The sequence below is a fragment of the Falco biarmicus genome, chromosome 7 (genome assembly GCF_023638135.1).
Source record: "Falco biarmicus isolate bFalBia1 chromosome 7, bFalBia1.pri, whole genome shotgun sequence".
In the NCBI taxonomy this organism is placed as follows: domain Eukaryota; kingdom Metazoa; phylum Chordata; class Aves; order Falconiformes; family Falconidae; genus Falco; species Falco biarmicus.
The window spans coordinates 46,494,852-46,517,155 of NC_079294.1; the positions used below are offsets into that span (position 1 = coordinate 46,494,852).

The window sequence follows — 22,304 nt, forward strand, 5'->3', positions numbered from 1 at the left end:
AAAGGGAATATCTGTCTTTCAAAAAAAGAAGTTAAAGATAAGGAGAACTTGGTCTTTCACCATGCTGAATTGAACTGACAGGTAGTTATCTACAGAAGATACTGGAAATGTGGGTGAGGTTTTTTCTTTGGACAGGAAAGGTCTGGAGGAGATTTGTGAGGTGTTACCTACTGATGGCAGTATACAATCTGTTTGCAGACAGCGTTATGCAGACTGGGCGAGGCGAGGTAGGAGGAACAAGGACATGGTCCTTTGAAACTCTGAGAAGGCTGGGAGGTGGAAATCTTACTGAGGGAGCAGTCAGAAAGGTGGGAAAGAGTCAGGGCCTGGCAGCACAGACTTCTGCAGGAGCAGCTGGTTTGGCTTACAGCACAGAGCAGCCTGTTGGCACATGAACCCAGCCCCTTTTCAATGAAACTGAGCAAAAACCTGCTGCAGCCACTCATGGGCATTGGGACCAGTTGAGCAGACTGGTGCTACCCCAAAGCACCTGCATCAGGTGTGGAACAGACAGGGGACCCTTGGTGCTGTGCTGGCATCACCATGAGCATGGCTTGGGGGCAGGAGCAGGACAAGTACATCGGGGTGGGGATGGAAACCGGGTACAAGAGGTGGGAGCTGAACTGCTGAGGGTGTAAACCCAAACGCAGGAGGGAGTGCACCAGCACTTCTGAATGCACTGGCTGACCATCGGCCAGGACTTGCAGAGGGATGAGGAGGCGAAGCTGGAGAGCCACCCCTGTGGAAGTCAGCGGTGAGGGCTAAGAGCCGCCACTGAGGTGAAAGGAGGGGAAAGGCTCAGCGACGGCGGGTTCAGGAGTGGAGAGGAACCCACTCTGCTGAAGACCTCTGGGGGAGAGCCCGCCATGTTTGGTGTCTCCATAGCAACTGGCAGGCGGGCGCCGCCATCTTGTTTACTATCACCATAGCAACGAGCCCGCCCGGGCCGGAGGCGCCATCTTGTTTGGTGTCTCCACAGCAACGAGAGCGGCCGGGCCGGAGCCATGGCGGGCAGGGGGCGGTTGGAGGAGCTGGAGCTCAGCGCCGAGGAGACGGAGCGGCTCCAGCGGGCTTTCCGCGACAAGCAGTTCCAGGCGCTGTTCGCCGAGTACGCGGCGGAGCTAGCCGACCCGGAGCAGCGCCGGCTGTACGAGGAGGAGGTGGCGGCCCTGGAGCGGGAGCGCGGCATGGAGGTGCGCTTCGTCCACCCCGAGGCAGGCTACGTGCTGCGCACCAGCCAGGCCGGCTCCCGCCGCTGCTACCTCAACGTCTGCAGCAACCCGCACGTCGGGGCGCCGCAGGCCCGCGCCGAGCCCGGCGGCCATCGCTGGGCCCTTCCCTACAGCCTGGCCCCGGGCCGTGAGGAGCTGGACCGCGGCGGCCGCCGCCGCCTGGTCTACGACGTGGTTTTCCACCCGGCGGCCCTCCGCCTGGCCGCCCGCAGCGCCCGGTTCCGCCGCCTGCTCAGCGACACGGCGCTGGAGGCCGTGGAGCGCCACTGCGCCGTGCAGCTCGACCGCGCCAACGCCGCCGTCCTCCGCGGCACCAAGTACAAGGGCGTCCCGCAAGCGCCCGTCATCCGCACCCCGCTGCCCGGCGCCGCCCCGCCGCCCGCCGCCGCCGACTCCCCGCTGCCGCCCTTCCCCCTCCCGCCGCCCGCCGCCCCGCCGCCGCCCGCCACCGCCCCGCCGGCGGCCCAGCCCCCCGGCCCCACCGCGCCGCGCTGGAGCATCCGCCACCGCTCCTACGTGGACCTGCAGGACTACCGCTGCTGCCGGGACTCGGCGCCCAGCCCCGTGCCGCGGGAGCTGGTGGTGACGGTGGAGCTGCCGCTGCTGCGCTCGGCCGCCCAGGCCACGCTGGAGATCCGCGGCCGGGAGCTGCGGCTCGACTCGCAGCGTCCCGCCTACCGCCTGCGCCTCCGCCTCCCCTACGACGTGGACGAGAGCGGCGGGCGGGCCACCTTCAACAGGGCCCAGCGGCAGCTGCTGGTCACGCTGCCCGTGCTGCCGCCACCCGCCCCGCAGGAGCCGCCAGGCCCGGCCGCCGAGCGGCTGGAGGAGGCCGAGCCCGGGGCGGAGGCGCTGGGCCAGCCGTCGGCGGCAAAGGCGGGCGGCGCGGCGGCCTCTCCCGCGGGCCCCGGCGACGGGCAGCCCGCCGAGCCACCCGCGGGCCCCGACCCAACGCCGCCCTGCTCCGGCGCCGCCTTCCCCGCCGCGGGTGCCGGCCTCGGCGGGGCCGCCCCTCCGTGCCCTCCCGAGGGCCCGGCCCCGCAGGCCGCAGAGGGCAGCCCCAGCGAGATGGCTCTTCCCCGGGGCGCCGGCAGCCTCGAGGCCGCCGTGTGCCCTCCCTTCCAGTGCAGGCAGGATGAGGCCTCCCTCACGCTGCTCCTGCATGTGCCTGGCATCCAGCCCCAGAGCCTCAGCGGGGACGTGGGCCCGAACCACTACAGCCTCTGCTTCTCAAGTGACAGTGGTGCCTATGCCCTCTTCTTACAGTTTCCTCCCTCAAACAGGCTGGCATCCCCCGAGACCAGCGTTAGCGTGTCTGCCCACAATGCTGCCATTGGGCTCGCCAAGGCCCCCGGCAGCACCGGGCCCTGGGAGAAGTTCTGCTTCGGCCTTGACACCTCCGCTCTGCAGGTAATGGCTTCAGAATGGCAGGGTTTGATGCATCACGATCCCCAGAGCACGACCGCTTTGCTGCGGTGTGCGACTTCTCTTTGGATTTGTCTGTGAACTGTGTCTCAGGGAGGTGTTAGGTGAATGGTTTGAGTTCAGAAGAAGCTGGTAGTGACGGAAACTGCCTTTCTGACAGAGCTGTTACCGGATGTAAGTGGAATGACCTAATTAGTGCTGGTCTTGTACCAGCAGTACAAAGGTCACATCACAAAGCTGACATCTTTGTCCTTGGAACTGAAGTGACTTCTGCCTCCTGTGCTGATTTTTTTTTTTTCTAAGGGAAATTTTGATGATGAGTGAAAACAAAGCCTGCCCAATGTCCTTAGCGTTGGCTTTTAAAGCTGGGTAAATTGCTCATGCAGACTATTCACGCGAAGAAAGGAGATGTTTATAATACACCAGCTGTAAACACACATGTGTACAGCATCACGAAATGCAGCCATGTGAGGGGAGTGTAGCTGTGTGGCTGTTAAAGGCCAGAGTTCCCATCTACAGCCGCAGGAACACTCATTAGTTCAAGAGCAGTACAGCAAACAGCAGCTGTGAACTGCTGTCAATTGCTGTTTTGCTGGGCTAGTTCTTCATCTTCTTACCAGTCTGAATATGAGCCTAGTTTAGATGTTTTATTATTTTATGGGTTGTTAGGTAGCAATGTTCCCTGTGGCAGGAGGCAGTTGGCTCGCTTGCTGCATCTGGCTGACAGTGCCTGCGGAGAAGTGGCAGCGTCCCTGCAAAGGGATGCTCACTTTGCGCCACTTGCTGTCAAGGAGCATCCACACAAGTTTTGTGGAGAACTAATGTTATTCTGTAAGCTCAGAGTTTCAAACAACTTATCATGAGCAGGGATTAAGACTGAACAATTCTTGTGTAACCTTTCAGCCTTGTGATTTGGAGTTTGTCTTCTATTTTAGAGCAATAAAATCCTTTGCGGTTTGGATTGTGTACCATGGGAGTGCAAGTCCAGAAAACTGGCAGGCTTAAAGTATATCCACCAGGATGGTGGCTTGGAGTATCTTAATTGCTCCATCCCTACAAATAGAAAATACTGAGTGCTTCTGAAAGAGATCCAATTAGTATATGTGCAGCTGAATCTTCACATTTTATTTCCCATTTAGCAGGCTGCATACCTTTTCTTTAACAGCAACTTCTTTGAAGGAGGAGCTGATCATTTTGGGTAAGTATCAAAGATGATGAGTTTATTGAGAACCACTTATGCTGAACTGTTGGCAGTGCATTTCCTTTGCTTTTACTGGAGTGGGAGCCTGCAAGTCTGTGCACATGGGGCCGTGAAACATTTGGCATTACTGTTAACTGGTGTGATCAAGTACTAGGTGCTGATGCGATGTCAAATAAGCTGTTGAGCAAACTATCACCCCTTTTCTGTATAGATACTAAAGTCGTGGGGTAGAAACTACAGGCATTTTAGCCGCTTTTCCAGATAGTCTGAATATCTTTCATCATGTGCTGTGTGTGGTGTGTCCATCTGTGTGCTTCCTTGTTATTTTACGGCATGCAGGCCTAAAAGCAGGTTTTAAGGGAAGCTTTCTGTGACTCTGTGTGGGGATGTAGCTGAGAATTGTCTGGGAACAGGAAGTTCTGCTGCATTATCTCTTTAGTACTGTGATTGACAGATGTTTCTGCATGCTTTGATCTCAGTCTAATGACTGAAAGTGTTTGGTATTGCATTCATTATTATGAGTGGGGGAACATCTTTTGATTGAAAGTTGTTAAAAGGCCATCCAGTAACGAGATTTTGGTCAGTATTACCATTTTGTGAGTTAAAGAAACATTTATGCTGAATTTATTATATATTGCAAAATATTTTGGGTGGAGTAGCAGGAGGTGGAGACTGGGCATTAGTCACAGGCTTCCCAGCCATTCATTCATGTAGCAGACTAAAAAAGATTGATTTTTTCTGGCATGCAGTCCTTTTGGATACCGGGCCTGCAGATTGAAGCAGCTGAAATAATCTGAAGTAATTTGTTCTGTTTGCCTTTTTTAGCTGTGCTGTTTCCCAAAAGTGCCTGTGCCAGTGCCAATAGCTGCATTCACTCAGAGTGAAGTGAGAAAAATTAATATTTAATTAGAGCTACTATTACATGCTGTCTTCTGTCCATTAACTATTTGCTTGTGGTAGCTTCTCTTCTACTTACGTTGATTTCTTCAATTTGTCTGCTGTCATCTCTGGTGGTTTTCTACTTTGAATCTCTTTCCATAAATTAGAGTTATGGTTCTTGCATTGAAATCTGCAATGAGTTGCATCAGTCATAGCAGAGTGTTTTAGGAACGCACGCGGTATCAGCACCCTGTTTAATCACTTCAGGGAGCTTTTGGTGGCCTAGGTGAGTAGGAGTTTTGTCCTGCATCTCCCAGTCACGCTGGTGTCTGCTTGTTTGTACTCTCTTCTCCCACAGTAGTGTTGCCAGAGGATAATGCACAGCGAAAGAGGAGGCCAGTGTTCTTTACAGCTATGAAATTCCTACTCCACTGTCTTCTGGGAAGTTGCTTCTTTCTGGAGACTAAGGGTTTCTGTGTTTTTTCATGGAACAGATTCCTTGCTGGGTTAGTTACTTCAGAAATCTGCCCAACTCGGCGAGAGCTTGTGTCCCAGTGGCTGTTAAGAGTACCCTGTTAGGCTGCCTGTGCAATTATCTCCCGTTAAGCTGCCAAACAGCCAGGAAAATGTGACGGTAATTGTTCACCACATAAGCAGAATGCATCTCGTCAGCAGCCTCGTCCCTGGACTATGATGTAGCTCAGTGCATAATCGCTTGATTTTGATTGCCTGTGCACCTCTGCCCAGATCAACACGTGCAGTAACAGTGCCGGTAATTGCACAGCCCTGCCTTGTATGCCTGTGATGTTCCTGTTAGTGCACCGGCCTCTTTTCTTGTTGGGAATTGGTTTGATCCAGATACTGGTAGAAGAATGAGTTGAGCTTGTCCTTAGGATGCCATTCTTGAAACAGAATTTCAAGGACTGGTTTTGCTTTTGTAGTCAGATATGTTTGAATCCCTGTGCTGAAAGGCGATATATTTAGAGCTCCGTTTCCATAGATGCTGAGCAGTCTGAATTCCCACCCCAGCAAGTGCTTATTTTCAGCAAGTCTTTGCAGTGCAACAGTTCTCCCTGGACTTTAACTGTGTCATTGCAAGTGTTCCCTCCTTTGATAGCTGTTGATGTTGCTTTGGTTTTACTGCTTTCCCGTACAATAGATAGTCGGCTCTCTGCTGACCGAGCTCTAACTTCTTATCAGCGGTTGCAGCCATTGCTTCTCTCTCTCTCTGAGTAGTTTCGCTCCTTGGCTAAACCATAATGTCCACATGCTTGTTACATCCTGTAAAAAGAAAGATTCCGTAAGTTTGGACTTCATGGACTGGGGTTATGTGTTTCAGGAGTTCAAAAATTATCTTTTGTCAGCGGCTTTGTGCTCCATCACTGTGCCAGAGACCACACAGCGTTGGTCTTTCTGCAGGGCTTCCTCCAGGCCCTGTTTTTCCAGGGGAATAGAGACTCATGACCTGAGGAGTTGCCCAGCTGCCCTGTTGCCAGAGTCACCATCTGCTTTTTTCCTCGAAGGACCAGCTGTGGACGGTGCTCCCTCCGTTACTCTTTATTAGTGGATGAACTGCAATACCTTCTACATCTCTTGCTCCCATTTGTTCAGATCCTGAGAGCTCAGGCCTAGGAAACTCCTGCCTCAGAGAGTTCGCCTTCTTTTTAAGACAACAGAGCTTGAGGAGTAAATGATGAAAAAAGAATGGTTGATAGTTAAATAACCATTAATAAAATTTGTAAGCCTGCCAGGCAAGGTTTCTGAGAACAGCTTGTCCCAGAACGTCCTGGTGTACAGCAGAGCTGGAGTTGGGCAATTACAGAAATCATGCCTTTGTAAAGCACTGTCTTTTAATGTTTGGTCTCCTGGGGTTAAATGCTCAATACTTAGAAACAAAGCCTGGTGTTCTGGTGGGTGTATCTGAATTACTGCAACTTGGAGGCTCAGTTATACTAGCATGTGAAACAGATAATTAATTCTGCCTGCAGTTTTTGGGTCATGTGTGCTCATTTTCATGTGATTAGAAAAAGTTGGGTTAAAGTATAATTCCCTTTCATGCTGATCAACACCCTTCCTGACCTGCTTGATGGACTGAAATGAGTTTGTTCAGAGGATGTGTGCTCACTCTCCTGGTCAGTGCTTCCCTTTTGTAATAAAAGCCCATGTTCTGTTATGGAGAATATTAAGATTTAACTCACGTAAACCCCCTCCCTGGGCTCCAGAGAACAGCAGGGAGAAAAGTTTTCTCTGCTTTACTATGCATTGAGATTGTGGCTTTTTAATATTTACAGTATGAAAAATATACTGAACATTCCTGATTAGTTCATGGTTTGAACTAAGCATGAGTTATGCTGTTTATGAGGCTTACTTAACGTACATGTCTGAAAGGGAATTGCATAGTGATATGAGAGCTTTCTTTAACTTCTGTGTGAATGTTGATGCTTTCGTGGAGAATGTCTTAGATGGGTGTGTTACTGAGCATGGAATAAAGAGATGTGATTTTTCTGCTGGTACAGCCACCAGCGCCTTGTGAAGGAGATCTTTTTGAAGCCTTTGCTGTTTTTTCCTTTGAGAAGCAGTTGGTAAATAACATGGAAGCCCCATGACCTCTGCTCACACCTACCTACTGTCATGGGTTGTTTTCTAATCCCTGGGCTTCTGTCTTCTGCTTTGGCAACAGGTATGCAGTGGCGCAGCTCCTCCAAGACAAATAGCCGCTATGACCTGTTTACACAAAAAACCCCATGGGAATAATATTACTTTTGGTTGCCTTTACAACAGAGGGACTGTCAGTCTTAGAAACTAATCTTCTGTTATCTCATCAAGTATGGTATTTGTCTTGTATGTGCTGTCAGATCTGTTGTGCCCAGGCAGATCCCCTGCTCTCCAGCTGTGCTGGACATGAGCCTGGCATGGGGCTGCCAAGAGGCCACGTATTCCCTGGAAAAGAAGTCATCAACATGCGGCTGCAGGCAGCAGAGCTGTGTTGCTCCCAGAACTGGGAGCATGTGGAAAAGGCCGTGGGCTAGACGTGATCCCGTGGCCATGCTGGGGCTGTTCTTGTACACGGTCATCTCAGAATTAGGGCTCCTGTGGATAAATGTATTGCTTGGTTTGAGAGTCAACCAAGCATGAAACCTAGAGGGCCGTGTTGGCAGGTATAAGATACATCGATGTTTCAAGCCTAGGCCACCTTTCAGGGAGAAATTTGTACTGGAGAGCTGAATGGGTGCTGCAATATTCCCACAAGTCCCAACAGAGGTGCTGGATCTCAGCTGGCTGGGGCAGGCCAGCTGGCTGAACTGCTGCATCTAGGTTTCACCCTTGTTCCCAAGCTATTTTGAGTTGTGTTACATGCTTTCTTTGAAAATCAGGGTTATAATTTTCAATTCCAAGTTACTACAAAGAGTTAATTATGATAGGGGTCACTTCTTAGAAGATGATGCTAGAAACTAGGACTGTTGTGCTTAATCCTACAACAATTTATTTTTGGTTCAGTTAATTCTGTGCTCAGCGTTTCAGGACTCTTGGCAAGTTTTGGGGAGGTCAGAGCAGGACAGAAAAGGAGAACAGAACAAACTTATTGTTTGATTATACTTTTTTTTCCAAAGGAATCTCTTTCCCAAACTACATTAAGAAACGTAATTAGTTTGCTTCTGCTATAAACCAAACTGATTTCTGAATAGCCTTTAATTGGTAGATGCATTATGGGAATAACGTACTCACATAAAACAGTAATGTCAGGAAACATTATTAACCTACTGATTAAGCTCATGAAAGCTTCTTTTGAGCTGTTTAATCTTTGCAGTCACGAATACCATATAACGTATACCATATTTCACCCACCCCCAGTACAGGTACTTTCATTTGCCATAACTTTGAGCTTCAAATTCTTGTGTCGAGCTGGTTTGCAGTGGGACCCTCCAAACCGAGAGGCCAGGAGGTCCTAGATCCAAGTCCCTTTTCATATTGGCATGAGCCTCTCATTACAGAAGACATGAATAATTTAAGCCTGAAATCTGTCCCGCTTTTAAAACTGTTGCAGCCTGCATGGGAGGTAACTCTGGATGGTAACTGGCTGCGGGTTTGAATAAAATAATGCAGAACAAACTATGCGAGTGCCTAAGGGCAACAGTGGGGGGACTGGCTTTGTGCTGTGTCTGCCGGTGTTGCAGCCGCTGCTGCTATGCACTCTCAGTGCTGTGCAATATGAGGACAATTTCAAATGATGAAGTGTTCTAGAAACCAGAGTCGTTCCTGCTAACGTTTATGTTAATTTGGTCTCAGTTTAGTCACAGGGAAAAACGAATGTGTACCAAACAGCAGATGACAGTATGTGCAGGGAAAAACAAATGTAATTCTAAGTTGCTAAGAGAGTGTCATAAATATCAGAAAATAAACAGTTTAAACTGAAGAATTATTTTACAGGGTCATTGAAATCATCTGCAGGTGGTTGTCCTTTGCTGCTCTTCCAAGCCAGAGCAAACAGGCTTTAAAATAAATTCCTGAATCATTTTTTTCAAGGTCTGTGCTTTGATAACATCTGCAGTAATATAAGTGCCTCAGTGTATACTCACAGTGAATGCAAAGTCTGAATTACAGTCACTGGCTGTCTGAACAGGCTAATGATAATCATTATATTGATAACAAACAGCATTGCTTGCGCGTACAGCATGAAGTACCATGATTTATGGCAGACCACTGGGTAGTGCTGTGATAAAATTTTAAATACTTATTTGAAATGTAAGTGTAGTGCTCTGGGAATACGGTGTTGAGCTGGTATGAAACCTGGTAAAATTGGTTTATAGTAATTAGTCAAAATGATAGGAACATTGTCACAAGCAGTTACTTTTTATCCTTGTGTACTGATTAATAGACATTCCATTCAGTTTTTCTTTTTTAACAGCATTTTCTGTGAAGAAAACAAATCATTTTGCTTTTAATCAGGGAGAAAACCTTCAGAAAGATTTATTGGGTTTGTTGCCAAAGGGTGAAGTCGTATTTGGGATGAGGATGAACAACCGTCACTTCTGTAGCCATGGTTCACGGGCAGCACGGGCACTCTCTGTACGGATCTTTCTACCTTGTGTTTACTTGTAAGGGTCCTCCCGGTCTTCTTCATTGCATCTCTACTTTGGTGGGTGTAAATGGTCTCCTGCTATTTCAGAAATGCTTCTGTGAAACCATTCCCGCATTTCATGGGGTGCTAGGTGCTGAGCCCTGTGGCAGAACACTCCCTTTGCTGCTGCAGCTCTTTTTCCACAGCACTGACTTCAGAGGCAACACATCTGCAGAGTCTGCAAGTGACCCTGTAGTTAAAGTTGCTTCAGATAAAGCGATCTAAGGATGTGATTTGCTATATTTTGACATAACAAAGCTTTTCATTACCTGTTGGCTTTTCAAGCATCTCCTGATTTTTGTACCTGGGATTTCTTCTTATTGTTACGCTGCTTACAGACATGAGTGAGGTCAGGCACCAACTTTGTTAAGAGCACAAACGCACAGTAAGACAGTCTTTTCACAAAAGGCTTATGGTCTCACTAGACAAGACAAATGCAGGCTCAGAGGGGGGGAAAAAGATTGTTTTCCCCATTTTAGATAGGAAAAATGGAGGCAAAGAGATTTGCTCACAGTCATAGCAGTTTGGGAGAAAGCAGAGAACTGAAGCAAGATTGCTGAGACCCAAACCCCATGGTGATTCTTTTCCCAAAGGGGTGTTGGGATGTGGAGATTTTGTAGCAGAGATTTTGGAAGAAAAACAGTAACAAACTGCTCTCTCTTGCTCTCTCTCTCTCTCTCAATAAATAAATAAATAAATAAATAAATAAATAAAACTGAACTCAAACTGTGAGTGTCCAGCTATTAGGAAAGAGTTCTTGCTCTTAAAATGAAAACATGGAGTGCAAAGGAGTGGAGGTGTCATGTAAAGGTGAATTATGGGCAGGTGACTTCGGTTTCTGAGCTGGGTGTGGAGAGTCGCGCTGGAGCAGAGGGTGCTTTGCTGCTCCTCCCTTTAAAGCCAAGGCACGATACCAGGACAGGCTGCACTGCCGTTGCGCTCGGCAGTGTGCCGAAAACCCCACAGAAGGGAAGCCAAGCTGTTCTGTCTGTGATGCATGGGCAAACCGATCCTTGGTGGAGATGGAAATGTATCTCCTGGGCTGCCCAAGGCCTTGCCAGCGATCTAGTTCATGACCTTGTGGGAGTTTTGGTGCTGCACAGATTTTTGTGTCTGTACTCCCTGCCTTGTTTCTTTACTGTGACACCTCCTCTTGAACTTTGCAGAATATTTCTATAAGCCTAAAGCACTGGCAGGGTCCCTCTCTGGCAGGCAAGACGATGGAATAAGTACTTTAGGATTTCTATTTAAAAAATATGCAAGAAGTAGGTATGTTACTAGAGGGTTTTCTGTCAGGGCAACCCTGCTGTAGTTTAATCTTTCCACAAATTGTCTCAGCATCCAATGTTGGATGTTTGCCTGGATTGTAGTCTTTCTGGATAGAAAACTAATTCAATCCTCTGGTGCTGAAAACCAGCAATAGGTATTTTACGACTTTCCATATTGTGATTTCTAATTTAAATAGTGAAAAAATAGGATGCTGTTTTATTTTTCCCATACAGAATGTTTTTTTTCCCAAGATGACAGTTAGATTTTGTACCTTAAACACGTGTGGCATCTGGCTGTGCATAAGGCTACATCCACAGGGGGCCAAAAATGTGCAGAAATGCCTTTTTGTGCCCTAGTCCACAAGATGTCAGTGATAATGGAATTTAATTTTCATTGGGATGACAAGAGAGTAGAACTGGACTGAGAAATTTAAAAGTACGACTCAAAGTAAAAGGTTTGCAACTTTTCCCTGCTATTTCCAATTAAATGGTTTGTTGTTAAACAGGAAAGGTAATTGACAGAATATGAGAATAGTCCTCTAGGTTAGATCACTTTTATTGTGCCAACATCTGTCCTGTCTCGCAGCCTACAGCAGATGATTTAGGAAGAATATGAGGACAGGGGAAGCTCTCCAGTTCTTATGAAACAGCCCTTCCAGGACATATTTTAGGACCTTTAATTACCTGTACCTGATTTAAATCTTTAAACCTGTAGTAACATGTTTCACATTGTTTGTGAACTGCGTATTAACAGCCTCAAAACATGTCCCAGACTGTTGTTTCTGTGTACCTCCCTGTTTCTTCCAACTGGTGTTTATGCTTGCCTAAACGGAGACCTGAGAAGCCTCCATAGATAGATGTGTAACGGATCTAGCCATGCATGTTTCATAGGTTGTGCTTTAGAAGGTCTGATCTTGAAGGCTGAGGGTTCAAAGATCCCGCAGTGACTGTCCAAGGAGGTGTTTGCATTTTCCTGAAGTAAGACACTGAAACATCCATAAAAGCATAATGTCTTCCTGATGTTAAGGCAGGCGAGGGCAGTGGAACAGTGTTGGTCCAAATCATTCCTCACAGGGAGACTAAATCTATATATTAGTCACGTTATCGAAAGAGACAAGACATATGTTTCTTTTATCTTTGTGTATGATGCCAATCCATACTTTAAATCAAAACCAGCTATGCACTGGTCTTCAATTAATTTCACCTTGTTACTTCTAAATGTCTGACTTAGAATTTCTCTACCGAGATATGAGTGTGCTGTGAAGCTTGTGTTGTGAATTGGGGTCCTGGCATTGTTTGGAGTGAGTTTCTTGCTCTGATATCACTGTAGTATGGGAAGAACGTAACCTGCTCTTTCTTTTCTTTAGGAGAGATTGTTTGTCAGTGAAGAAAACGTTGATGAATTTCTAGGCACTGTTTTATGCCCTTCCTTTTGCTCCCAATCAGCGCTGGAAAGTCAGCCATTAATTGAAGTGCTTGATGTTACTGAGGACAGAATTCAAATCAGGTTGAAGGTAAGGATCTCCCTGGCAGTGGTACATATTGCTGACTGATTTGTGTACTTCAGCAAGATCATATCAAATCTGACTGAAACATTCCTGTTTTGTCTTGATATAGCAGGGAAGACCCTGGAGTAGGGTGTATTTGCAAGTGTAAATGTCAGTTTTTAGAAGCATAGGTTCACGTTTGTGCCGTTTAATGTGATCAAGGGATTGAAACCTCCCGTATTTAATTTGGGAGATGGAGAACTGCAATACAGTCATTAAAGACAGAGCTTTCTCCTTGCAGGAATACAGCATGGCTTGCACATGCTAAATTTCTCACTGGTATTACAGTAAAAGAATGACTAAGTAACTGGCTTGTAGCCCTCCTTCAAAGGGACCCCAAGTGCTTCCAGGTCAGAGCTGATGACAACATGCTGCAAACAAATCATGGAAGATGTCATCAGAATAAAACCCAGAATGTTCTTAAAATGGAAATAAAGAGGTAAATAATCCACGTCCTTCAAATGCCCAAGAGTTTGGGCTCATGTACTGAGCCCATGGTTAAAGAATGCCAGCTTCTGCACAGACACCTTTCTGGATGAAAAAGAAGTGAACTTACCCCAGGGACCTGAGGCCAGGAGGGGAGTGGAGAGGCAGAGAACCTGGCTGCTGGGGACGTGGAACGGAAAGGGCTCTTTAAGATGGACAGAGGGTGCTTGGTCACGGCCACTGCTTCATGCTGTCTGCCATGTAGCACAGGTGGGAAAACCGTGAGGATTTTGTCTCTGAAGAACCAGGTCTCATTATCTTTATGCGGTCCAAATGTTTGAATATGTGGTGGTTTCCTGTTTAGATAATTAAATATGGGACTATTCACTGTAAAAGCTGGTCTCAATTTCACTCTTTGTAATGCATGAGGCCTCATTCAGGCTACCCTTCTTTCTCAGTCACCCTGACTATATAAAGGATGCAAGGTAGTCTGTTTCTGAAGTCTGCCGCAGGATTAAAACAACCTCCCTTTGCAAAAGAGGAGATGGAGAGAAAAAGAAAACAAAATATTAGTTTTGTAAAGAGGAAAATGTGAAGGCAAAACCCCCACAATCAACTGGTATTTCTTGGTAGACACTGTATCAGAAATTCATTTAAAACTTTTCGTAAAGGAATGATAATGTGCAGGGACAATTAGATTAGTTCTCTGGCCATGAACTGGAGACTGCAGGTATAGTTAATGTGCAGATGGCTTCTTGGAAAGCAAGTTCAGACAAAGCATGCAACCTCTGGAACTAAGCTGGAGGACTGAGGAGTTTACCCTAAAGATAGTGGCTACAGCATTATTTGACAGGCTTAACTTTTGTAGCTAGTGTGGATTGTACATTAAAGTTTAAAATTCAAATTGTTAGAGAGCAGATGGTTTGGTATCTAAGAAAGGGAAGCTGAGGTATCTTAGATCATCACACTTTCATGTGGGAGAATCATCCAGAGCTGGGGAGGACTTACTAGTGTTTCTTTCGTTTCTTGCTGGAGTGAGCAGTGGCTTTGGGGTCAGAGGGGGCTGGGTGTGTGAGAGAGCGTTGAATTGATGAATCCAGCTGCTCCTGGACAGATGTCTGCCTGATCCTGCCTGCCCACTGAGAGGGATGTATGAGTTACCAGCTGTTTTTTGCTAAAACTGTCAACAGCTGATGGTGAAATTGGCTAACTGCTATTTAGGCAGCACCGGGTCTCTCGGTTCACACTCTCCCGAGGCAAACCGCAGCAATCACTGGATTAATTTACTCGGTCTGATTGAGAAAGACAGCTTGCTTACCAGTTACCCCTTTCACATAAGGCAGGACAGTAATTTCCCTAATTGTGAGGTTAAAACACACTTCTTGCCACGAAAAGTTTAGATCCCTTCCCTGATTCTGTGGCCCGAGATGTTGAAAACAGCCTGGGTGTGGTGGCTCTCCAGCCTTCCCCGCTGTTAATTGCGCTGGAGGCTGTGGCCAGTTGGCAGCTGCCCAGCAGCATTTCCTATCGCAGAGGAAACCCTCGGGAGGCAAACGTCCTCCCTGCCACTCATTCCCACGTGCGGTACAAAAATCAGGAAAACCTCAGCACCGTACTGGCTTGGCTTTCTGGAAGTCGACTTTGGAGAAACAAGTGTCTTGGCTTGTCTTTACAGCAGTTTTGTGTGTCCAGTCTGTTCCAATTAAAAAACAATTAATTTATTTTCTTGACAGCCGCAGGAAGCAGTCCCTTCTGAATGTGATGGAAAAGAAGAAATGCTTAACAGCTCAGGAGGAGATCTCGCTGAAAAGACAAACAGCGAGTACCCTCAAACAAAGGCAGAAACAAACTGTACTGCAGCTGACACAGTCGAAGGAGAACGTGGTACAGAAACCAACAAAACTTCCACATCTTTTGCAACAGCTGAAACAATAGGAAAAGTAGGTTGTAGTTCACACCATTGTTTGCAGCATGAACTTTCTGACACCAGTTCAGCAATTCCCAGTGAATCTAGGATAAAGGAACCAGATTTAGAAAGTGCTGTCGTAGTAGGAGAAACGGCGGTGGCCGCAGACTCTGAAAAACAAGCAGGCCTTCTGCTGGGGGGGCAGGCAAAAGCGGAAGGGGGCGAAGGGGCTGCGCCCACAGGGCTGGCGCGGGGGAACCAGCACAGCTCAAACAGCAGACCAGTCTCCCCGCTCCTGCGAGAAGTGAACACACAGGATGGGAGCGTGCACATTGTTAGGGATCACGTAACGCGCTGCCCAGTCGTGTTTCAGAACCCTTTGCTGTATGAGTTGGACTAGTTTAATTATTGTAGGATTTCCTTCTGTTGTTTGATACTTACTGCAACTTCCACAAGCTGGTTTGACTTCAGGGCTAAGAGTAGGACAACGGGTTCCTACTGAAACCGTTTTGTTTACATGTCAATGTAGAATACTTACAATAATTCTATAAATCTAATACTTTTTTTTGTTAGTTTTTGAAGTTAATAGGTCTGAGTTTTCTCATCACATGTATGGGCCGAAATAGTTTTACTGACAAGGAGGATACAGTTGAAGGTGAATCTGAGCTTGTGGAAGAAAATGCATCTTTATTGTTTACATTACTTTCTTGGTCTCTTGCTACATTACAGGGAGTGTTTCTATATACCCTCCTTCTAACGGCTTCCTCAGGAACTGCTGGTTTTAGTCCACCTAGAAATAAGCATTATTCATCATTTTTTCAAACCTTTCATTTGGGGTAACTGCAGGATTAGACTTGCAGTGATTTTTAGCAATCAAATGAAATTTCTAATTACACAGAGAAGTTCTAATTAGTTTCTTAGAAATAGTCAACATTCATGCCATGTATTCCATCCTAGTACGTTATTTAGATCTGCAGCACCCAGACAGACCCCAGTCCGTCAATTGAACACATTTGATTGCACAACAAAAACACCCTCTCTGTTGTACGGCTGCTATGTGTATATGCAATTTGTAAAATGGATTGACTTCATCCAGATCGAATTTACTTTTTGAAAAGTTCCCCACAAGCCGCAGTGTGCTGTTCCCTGTATTGCTCTCAAGTGTGATAACCAAAAGAGCATATTAATAAACTTTCGGTTCCCTTTCTCACTGCTTCCAAAATAACTTATGTTTTCTTTTGAGTTGTACAAGACACGAATGTGCTTTGACAAAAATTAAATTTGACTTGTTTCACAACTGCTCTGGAATTACTCTTTACATTTCTCTGTGGAATGCGAGTGCTTGCAGAGGGGCGGGGGTGTACATGGTGCAAGTTTTACTTTTCTAAGTTCAGCGGAAGCCACAGCTGCCAAAAGCATCTGCCTGACCCTCTACGGCAGCGCAGCTGCAGGGGGTAAGTGGTTTCCTGGGCTTTTTACCCTGATCAGCTCCGTCGCAGTCGTGCAACTCCTGGTGGGAGGTGTCGAAGGGCTGAGGCACAGGCACGGCTTCTTCAGCATCAGCCCTGGCTTTGTGAAGCTGTGGAAACGGAGCAAGTACCAAAGCTGGTACAAAATCACAGTAGTTAAATTACCCCTGGAATAAACCAGAGCATCTTATCACGGTCAAAATAAACATCTGCGTACTACTTAAGAGTATTTCACAAAACTTGGCGCTCTCTCAAAGTAACATTTAACTGATGTATTCACAACCCATAAAGTAGGTGACAAACGGTGGTAAAAGGAAAGCCTTGTTACATGCCCTTCCATTCATAACCAACTGTTGTAGCCAGAGTCCTAAGAGCACCAACCCTATTTTCCTCTAATTAAAAAAAATGAAACTTTTAGGTTTTATTCCCCCCCCCCCCCAAATCTCTTGGTATAAATCCACCTCTAAATATCGTAGGTCTGTCCCCTTAGCATAGCATTTTCTTTCTCAGTGTTGCAAAAAGCTGCTTCTGTGCTACTGCTACCACTTGTGCTTCAAAGTGGAGTGCCGTTAAAGCTGTTGTGCCATTAGACTTAAAACAGGCGTGGAAGTGCTGGATGTTAATGACCAGCTCTGCTCTCACCCGATCACGGCTTGCAGCGCCAGGTCAGCCTGTTTCCATTACACAGCAGTATTTTTTACTGGTCGCTTTACACAGCTGACGGATTTGAAAGCCAACTTTTTTTTTTTTTTTTTAATCCAAACAAAAGAGGTGTCGTGCCACACTTTGTTACTCTATTATGCCTCAATTAGTGAGTATCGTTAAAAATTTAATGAAGTTAAATGCAGACTACTAGAATGGGTGACGGCATGCGTTCAGCCCTCTGGATTAAAGCAAAGACACCCCCTCTCTGCCGCCCCCCTCCCCCCCAAGTCCTGACTTTCAAGCGACACAAGATGACATCATCTTTTTGTGAGAATCAAGAACTTCTCTGGTATTACAAAACAACTGAATTTTATTTCGGCAGAACTAAAAAAATCGTGTATTTATCTACATTGTAGTAAAAACAATGATTTTTTTTTTCCTTCATATATTCATCAACACATCGCAACCAACCAGGACGGGCATGAGGTGACCCAGGCAGGATGGCCAGTAGTGCCAGTGCCACTGGTGCAGGCGGCGTGCAAAGACCGGCTGACCACCCCCAGCATGGCGCCACGGGCACCAGCGCTCTGCCACGGCTGGGGGAAAACACCCCTCACCAGGGCAGCTATAAGCACCAGGAAAGATGCACTTACATACAAGTTTTCTCCTCCTCCTCCTCCCGGTGAATGCAGCAGCGGTCAGTTTTTGCGTAGGGGCTGTGACACTGCTCTGAGCGGCCTGGCAGCAGCAAGTAACCTGTTTCCAAAATGTGGTTGCCGAATATGAAAGATTACTATTTTGGGACACCTTTTACAAGAATGTTTATTCATATTAAAGCAGAAACCAACTCATAAATGCTTTTTATACACGTGTGTTGTCTGTCAAAGACAGTATGGAACAACTCAAAAAGAAAAAGGCTGCGAGAGCGATCCTCACTGAAGTCTGCGGTAACTTTTACAGAGTTCATGGTCCCTAATGTCTCCCCACCCTCCGTTTTTCACATGAGGGGAAAGGGGTGCCATGGAGTACCTTTTACTGACACTCATCGTTTCGGGAAACAGGTACTGTTGGTTGCTGTTCAAGAGAGAGTCGATTTTGGCACTCTGGGTGGACGGTCTGCAGGATTTCTTGTGGTGCATGCCGCAGTCCCCCGTGTGAAAAATCCTGGGGATTTCGGGAACCAGCACCTTCCAGAACTTTGGAAGACATGAGACAGTCAAGTGCTGCAGAGTCCAGTCCCAGTTGTAGTCGTCATAGGTGCAGAAGGCGTCCGTGCACTCGATGAGCTTCTGGTAGGTGTCTCTACCGAAGGCCATGCCCATGTTGTGCTCGGTGGACTTCCACGTCTTCATCTCCACTTTGTCGGCACGGCCGGCGAAGCTGCCGCGGATGGGGCTGTAGGTACCCAGGGAAACGATCTGGCACTCGGGGCACTCCCGCTCGCGTAGGGCCCAGAGCTTCTTGAGGACGTGGTAGAAGTCGGGTGCCAGGTAGTGGTCCTCCTCCAAGAAGAGGACAGGCCCGGTGTGCTCCCGCAGCGCCCGCACCCGCTCCCAGACGAAGTGCAGCTTCCACCACCAGTGGTGCTTGGTCTGGGAGAAGCGGGCTTCGCGGTAGTGCCCGAAGGAGTCGGGGTACTCGGCGTTGATGCAGCCCAGGCGCAGGGCCGCCGCCTTGCCCACGTCGCGGGGGCAATCGCGGGGGTCGTGGCCGGGGAACTCGCGGGGGTAGAGCTGGATGCTGAAGGGGAAGAAGACCTGCAGGACGGGGCAGAAGTCCACGCGTGCCGCCAGCCGGTTCAGCTCCTCGGCCCACAGGTCGTGGCTCAGCACCAGCAGCACGTTCTCCACTCCCGCCGCCCGCCGCAGCGACTCCAGCAGCAGCCGCAGGTGCTCGGCTCGATCGTGCACCTGCACCACCAGCACCACGTCGGCGGCGGCGGCCCGCGCCGGGAAGCGCCCGGCGTTCCGCACCGGCTGGTCGAAGTTCAGCCGGTAAACGAGGGAGCGGTAGCTCAGCGTCCCGTTCTCGGCCAGCACCGGCGGCGCTGCAGACGCAGCCGAGGCGTTAGCAGCACCGGGCCGGCGCGGCGGCGGCTCGCTGACCCGCGGTGCTTCCCCGGTGGTACCGGTACCGCCCCGCTGCTGCTGCTGCTGCTGGTGCTGCTGCTGTTGCTGCTGCTGCTGCCGCCTCCGCCCGCCGCCGCCGCCGCTGCCCCACAGCGCCAGCGCGCAGACCGCCAGCGCCAGCGCCAGCAGCAACACCTTCCGCTTGTAGATCCGCAGCCGCATCCTTCCCGGCGGCGGCGGCCGCCGCTCCCCGCCACCCTCCCGCCGCCGCCGCCGCCGCCGCTCCCGCAGGCAGCGCGCGCGCGCCGCCGCCGCCCCCTCCCGCACACGTCGCCGCACGCCATAGGCCAACGGCCCCCCCGCCGCCGCGCTCCTATTGGCCGCCAGCGCCGTCACTCCCCGCCGCTTCCGCCGGCTGGGGGCCGCGCAGCCGCTCCCGCCCCCCACATCGGGCCGGCCCGGGGGCGGCTGCTGCCCCGGGCGCTCGGCCGCGCCGCGCTGCCATTGGCCGCCGGTAATTGCGGGACCGAGCGGGAGCGCGAAGCGGGGCTGGGGTCTCGGCGGCACCTCCGGGCCGGGCCCCCAGCCCCTGAGGGTGCGGGGGCGAGAGAAAGTCGCTGCGGGAGCCGGGTGTGGAGCTGCCCCGCTGGGACCGAGCGGTGAAACCGGCCCAGATGTGCCCGAGCAACGCGTGAGAGACTCACCCTAGAGCTGCAAGAAGGAAAGAAAAACCATGCCAGGCTTGACAAAGCGAGACAAGACATTCCTTCCTGAAACACAAGAAGAATAAGACGCATTAATTCTAGAACTGCAAGGATAAATTTAGTCGAGATTTGCAAGATTAATGTATAAGAAGAAAATTCCAGAATGGCAAGAGTACTAAATTTCTAGAATTGCCAGACTAATACATTCAAAAATCACTCCAGAATTGCATGAATACAAGAAAATAATTCTAGAGTGGCAAGAACAATGCGTAATAAAATCATGTTCAAATTGCAAGAATAATACATAATAAAACAATGCAACAATTCCAAAAATAACACATAATAAAATCAAGCTACAAGAATAATACATAATCCTAGAATTACAAGAACATAAGACAATAATTTTAGAATTGGAATGTAAGATGACGGTCATTCTAAAACTACAAGAGTAATCTAGAATGAAATAATCCTACAGTTACAAATAATGGCAGGGGTTACTCTGGGGATCCTGAACAGTCCCAGCTGTGAGACGTGGTGACGTGGCCAGGGCACGGTGTGCTCCGAGGGCCAGGCACGGTGCCCATGCATGTCCTTGGGACGGGTGGCAGCAGGACACTGGTGCTTGCGGAACCGCACCAGTTTGCCTTCGAGAAGCTTTCCAAACCTGCCAGCCGTCCCCGTGCCGTGTGTGGGGGTGGTGGCGGTGAGCAGCAACAGCGCAGCGTTCCACCAAGCCCCCAGCCTGGCCATGGAGCGAACGGCAGTGCCGGCATGTCCCACTCTGTCCAGCAGGAATTTCTGACTCTGTCCGCCTGCCCGCAGCAGTGGCCCCGCATTTCACAAGCACCCCCGCCATGAGGGTCTCCGCTGCGCCTCATCCCTTACGGCACTACAATACTGTTTTCAGGAGGCTGCTACCACCTCCTCCCGCGCAGGATGTTACTGATACATGCAGGTTCGGGGGCTGTTTATTTTTTAGTCTGGGTTAGCAATCAATACTCATTTTCCTAATTTTAAGCATTCCTTGTCCCAAGAAGGCAACTCCCACAGAGCCAGATTTACGATCTTGCCACGGCTGTGGGTAAAACTTCAGCAACTGCAATGCTGTCCCACTGGGATAACAGAGTTTCCCTATCACACAGGCAGCACACAGATAAACACATGAAGGATTGCAAAGCACTCAGATAACGCCAAGTGGCATCAGCACAGCAAACCCAGGCCAATTAAAGAATGACCCCGCCTGCCACCAGCCCCGCTTGCAGCAGCATTCATGAGCATCAACTCGAGATCTGCCATCAAGGCTTTTTCCCCAAGACGAGACAGGTAAATACAGGTTTCAACTGCATTTAACAGCGTCTCACATCAGACAGTGTCCTCAAATTCTGAGTGAGAGCCATCGGTTGCTTTAACCCCATGAGAGTAACCCTGCAGGACTTGACTCTACAACATCCAAGGCAAACACAGAACTTCTTGGGTACAAGGTAAACGAGAAGTGACCACAGTGATGCTTCTATGTTTAGGACGCATTTTTAATGACAGTTTCACAGCCTGACCTTTGCTGAGCTTCGTGTAACTCAGCAAGTTTCTCCGAATCATGCAGGCACAACTGGTGGTTTTCAAGCGAGGCATTAAAAAAGAGCATTGCTTAAAAGACAGAGGCTGGACTCTGCAGCAAAGTTGGTTTGATTCAATCAAATTGTGTTGCTACAAATAGGAAACACCATGTAACCGGCCCAACAGTTCCCCACAAGTACAATAAATGAGGTAGAATAGTTTCTCATGAGAACAATTTTTGCCTGGTCCCATTTTGTCTGCGAAAAGCCCTGGGCACAGCAGTCGGGCCACACACGCTCCTGTGCTTGCATTGTCAGCCAGCAGAACTGTGCCCGTCTTTTGCCATCTACACCGGCGTCCGCACCTGCCAGTCGGCCTCTTCCCCAGACGAGCGAGCTGGAGGAGATGTCGGGCACCGCGTCCGTCTTGCTGGCACGCCAGGGAAACCGCCGGAGAAGATGCTCCTGAAAGAAGCGATTTCTGCTTTGCCCTCTATCTAACTCGGAAGAGCGGCCTCGGCTCTGGCTCCCCCGCCACCTCCTGGCGGGCTGGCAGCCGGCAGCGCCGGGCCGGGAGCGCAGGCACGGAGCGCTGCAGCAGCTGCCCCGGCTGCTCACCCCTCTGCAGCCCCCCGGCTCAGAGCCCAGCTACCTCCCCGCGCACCTCGCACCTCTGGGATGAAGCTGCCATCGGGGAACTTCACCCTACCGAGACAACGCTCTGCAGCACGGAAAGAGCTTGTTTGCAGGGATTGTGAGACACAGAAAATGGAGCTGGCTGGAACAGACTCCCAAGGGAACTTGGGGACATCGTACATCCCTCCGACCCCTCTGCTTGGCTGCACAAGACTTCCCTTTTCT

General features: G+C 49.1%; 2 protein-coding genes across 2 annotated transcripts; one reads left to right on the forward strand and one right to left on the reverse strand.

Annotated features, from left to right (window-relative positions):
• Window positions 1-41: 41 nt before the first annotated feature.
• Window positions 42-16,304, forward strand: DNAAF2 (dynein axonemal assembly factor 2). The gene is made up of 3 exons (XM_056347014.1): window positions 42-2,642; window positions 12,492-12,638; window positions 14,831-16,304. Exons 1-3 carry the CDS (start codon window positions 1,005-1,007, stop codon window positions 15,401-15,403), a joined length of 2,358 nt encoding a protein of 785 aa, XP_056202989.1. The 5' UTR covers window positions 42-1,004; the 3' UTR covers window positions 15,404-16,304.
• Window positions 16,305-17,921: 1,617 nt separating this feature from the next.
• Window positions 17,922-19,463, reverse strand: MGAT2 (alpha-1,6-mannosyl-glycoprotein 2-beta-N-acetylglucosaminyltransferase). Its single transcript, XM_056347017.1, has one exon. The coding sequence runs from the start codon at window positions 19,406-19,408 to the stop codon at window positions 18,050-18,052; it is 1,359 nt and encodes a 452-aa protein (XP_056202992.1). The 5' UTR covers window positions 19,409-19,463; the 3' UTR covers window positions 17,922-18,049.
• Window positions 19,464-22,304: the final 2,841 nt, after the last annotated feature.

Bases quoted from the DNA above. Each gene is read 5' to 3' on its own strand.
- MGAT2 (XM_056347017.1), bottom strand. From the start codon at position 19,408: ATGCGGCTGCGGATCTACAAGCGGAAGGTGTTGCTGCTGGCGCTGGCG.
- DNAAF2 (XM_056347014.1), top strand. From the start codon at position 1,005: ATGGCGGGCAGGGGGCGGTTGGAGGAGCTGGAGCTCAGCGCCGAGGAG. The intron at 2,643-12,491 runs GTAATGGCTTCA...TCTTTTCTTTAG, and splicing joins TTGACACCTCCGCTCTGCAG to GAGAGATTGTTTGTCAGTGA. The intron at 12,639-14,830 runs GTAAGGATCTCC...TTTTCTTGACAG, and splicing joins GAATTCAAATCAGGTTGAAG to CCGCAGGAAGCAGTCCCTTC.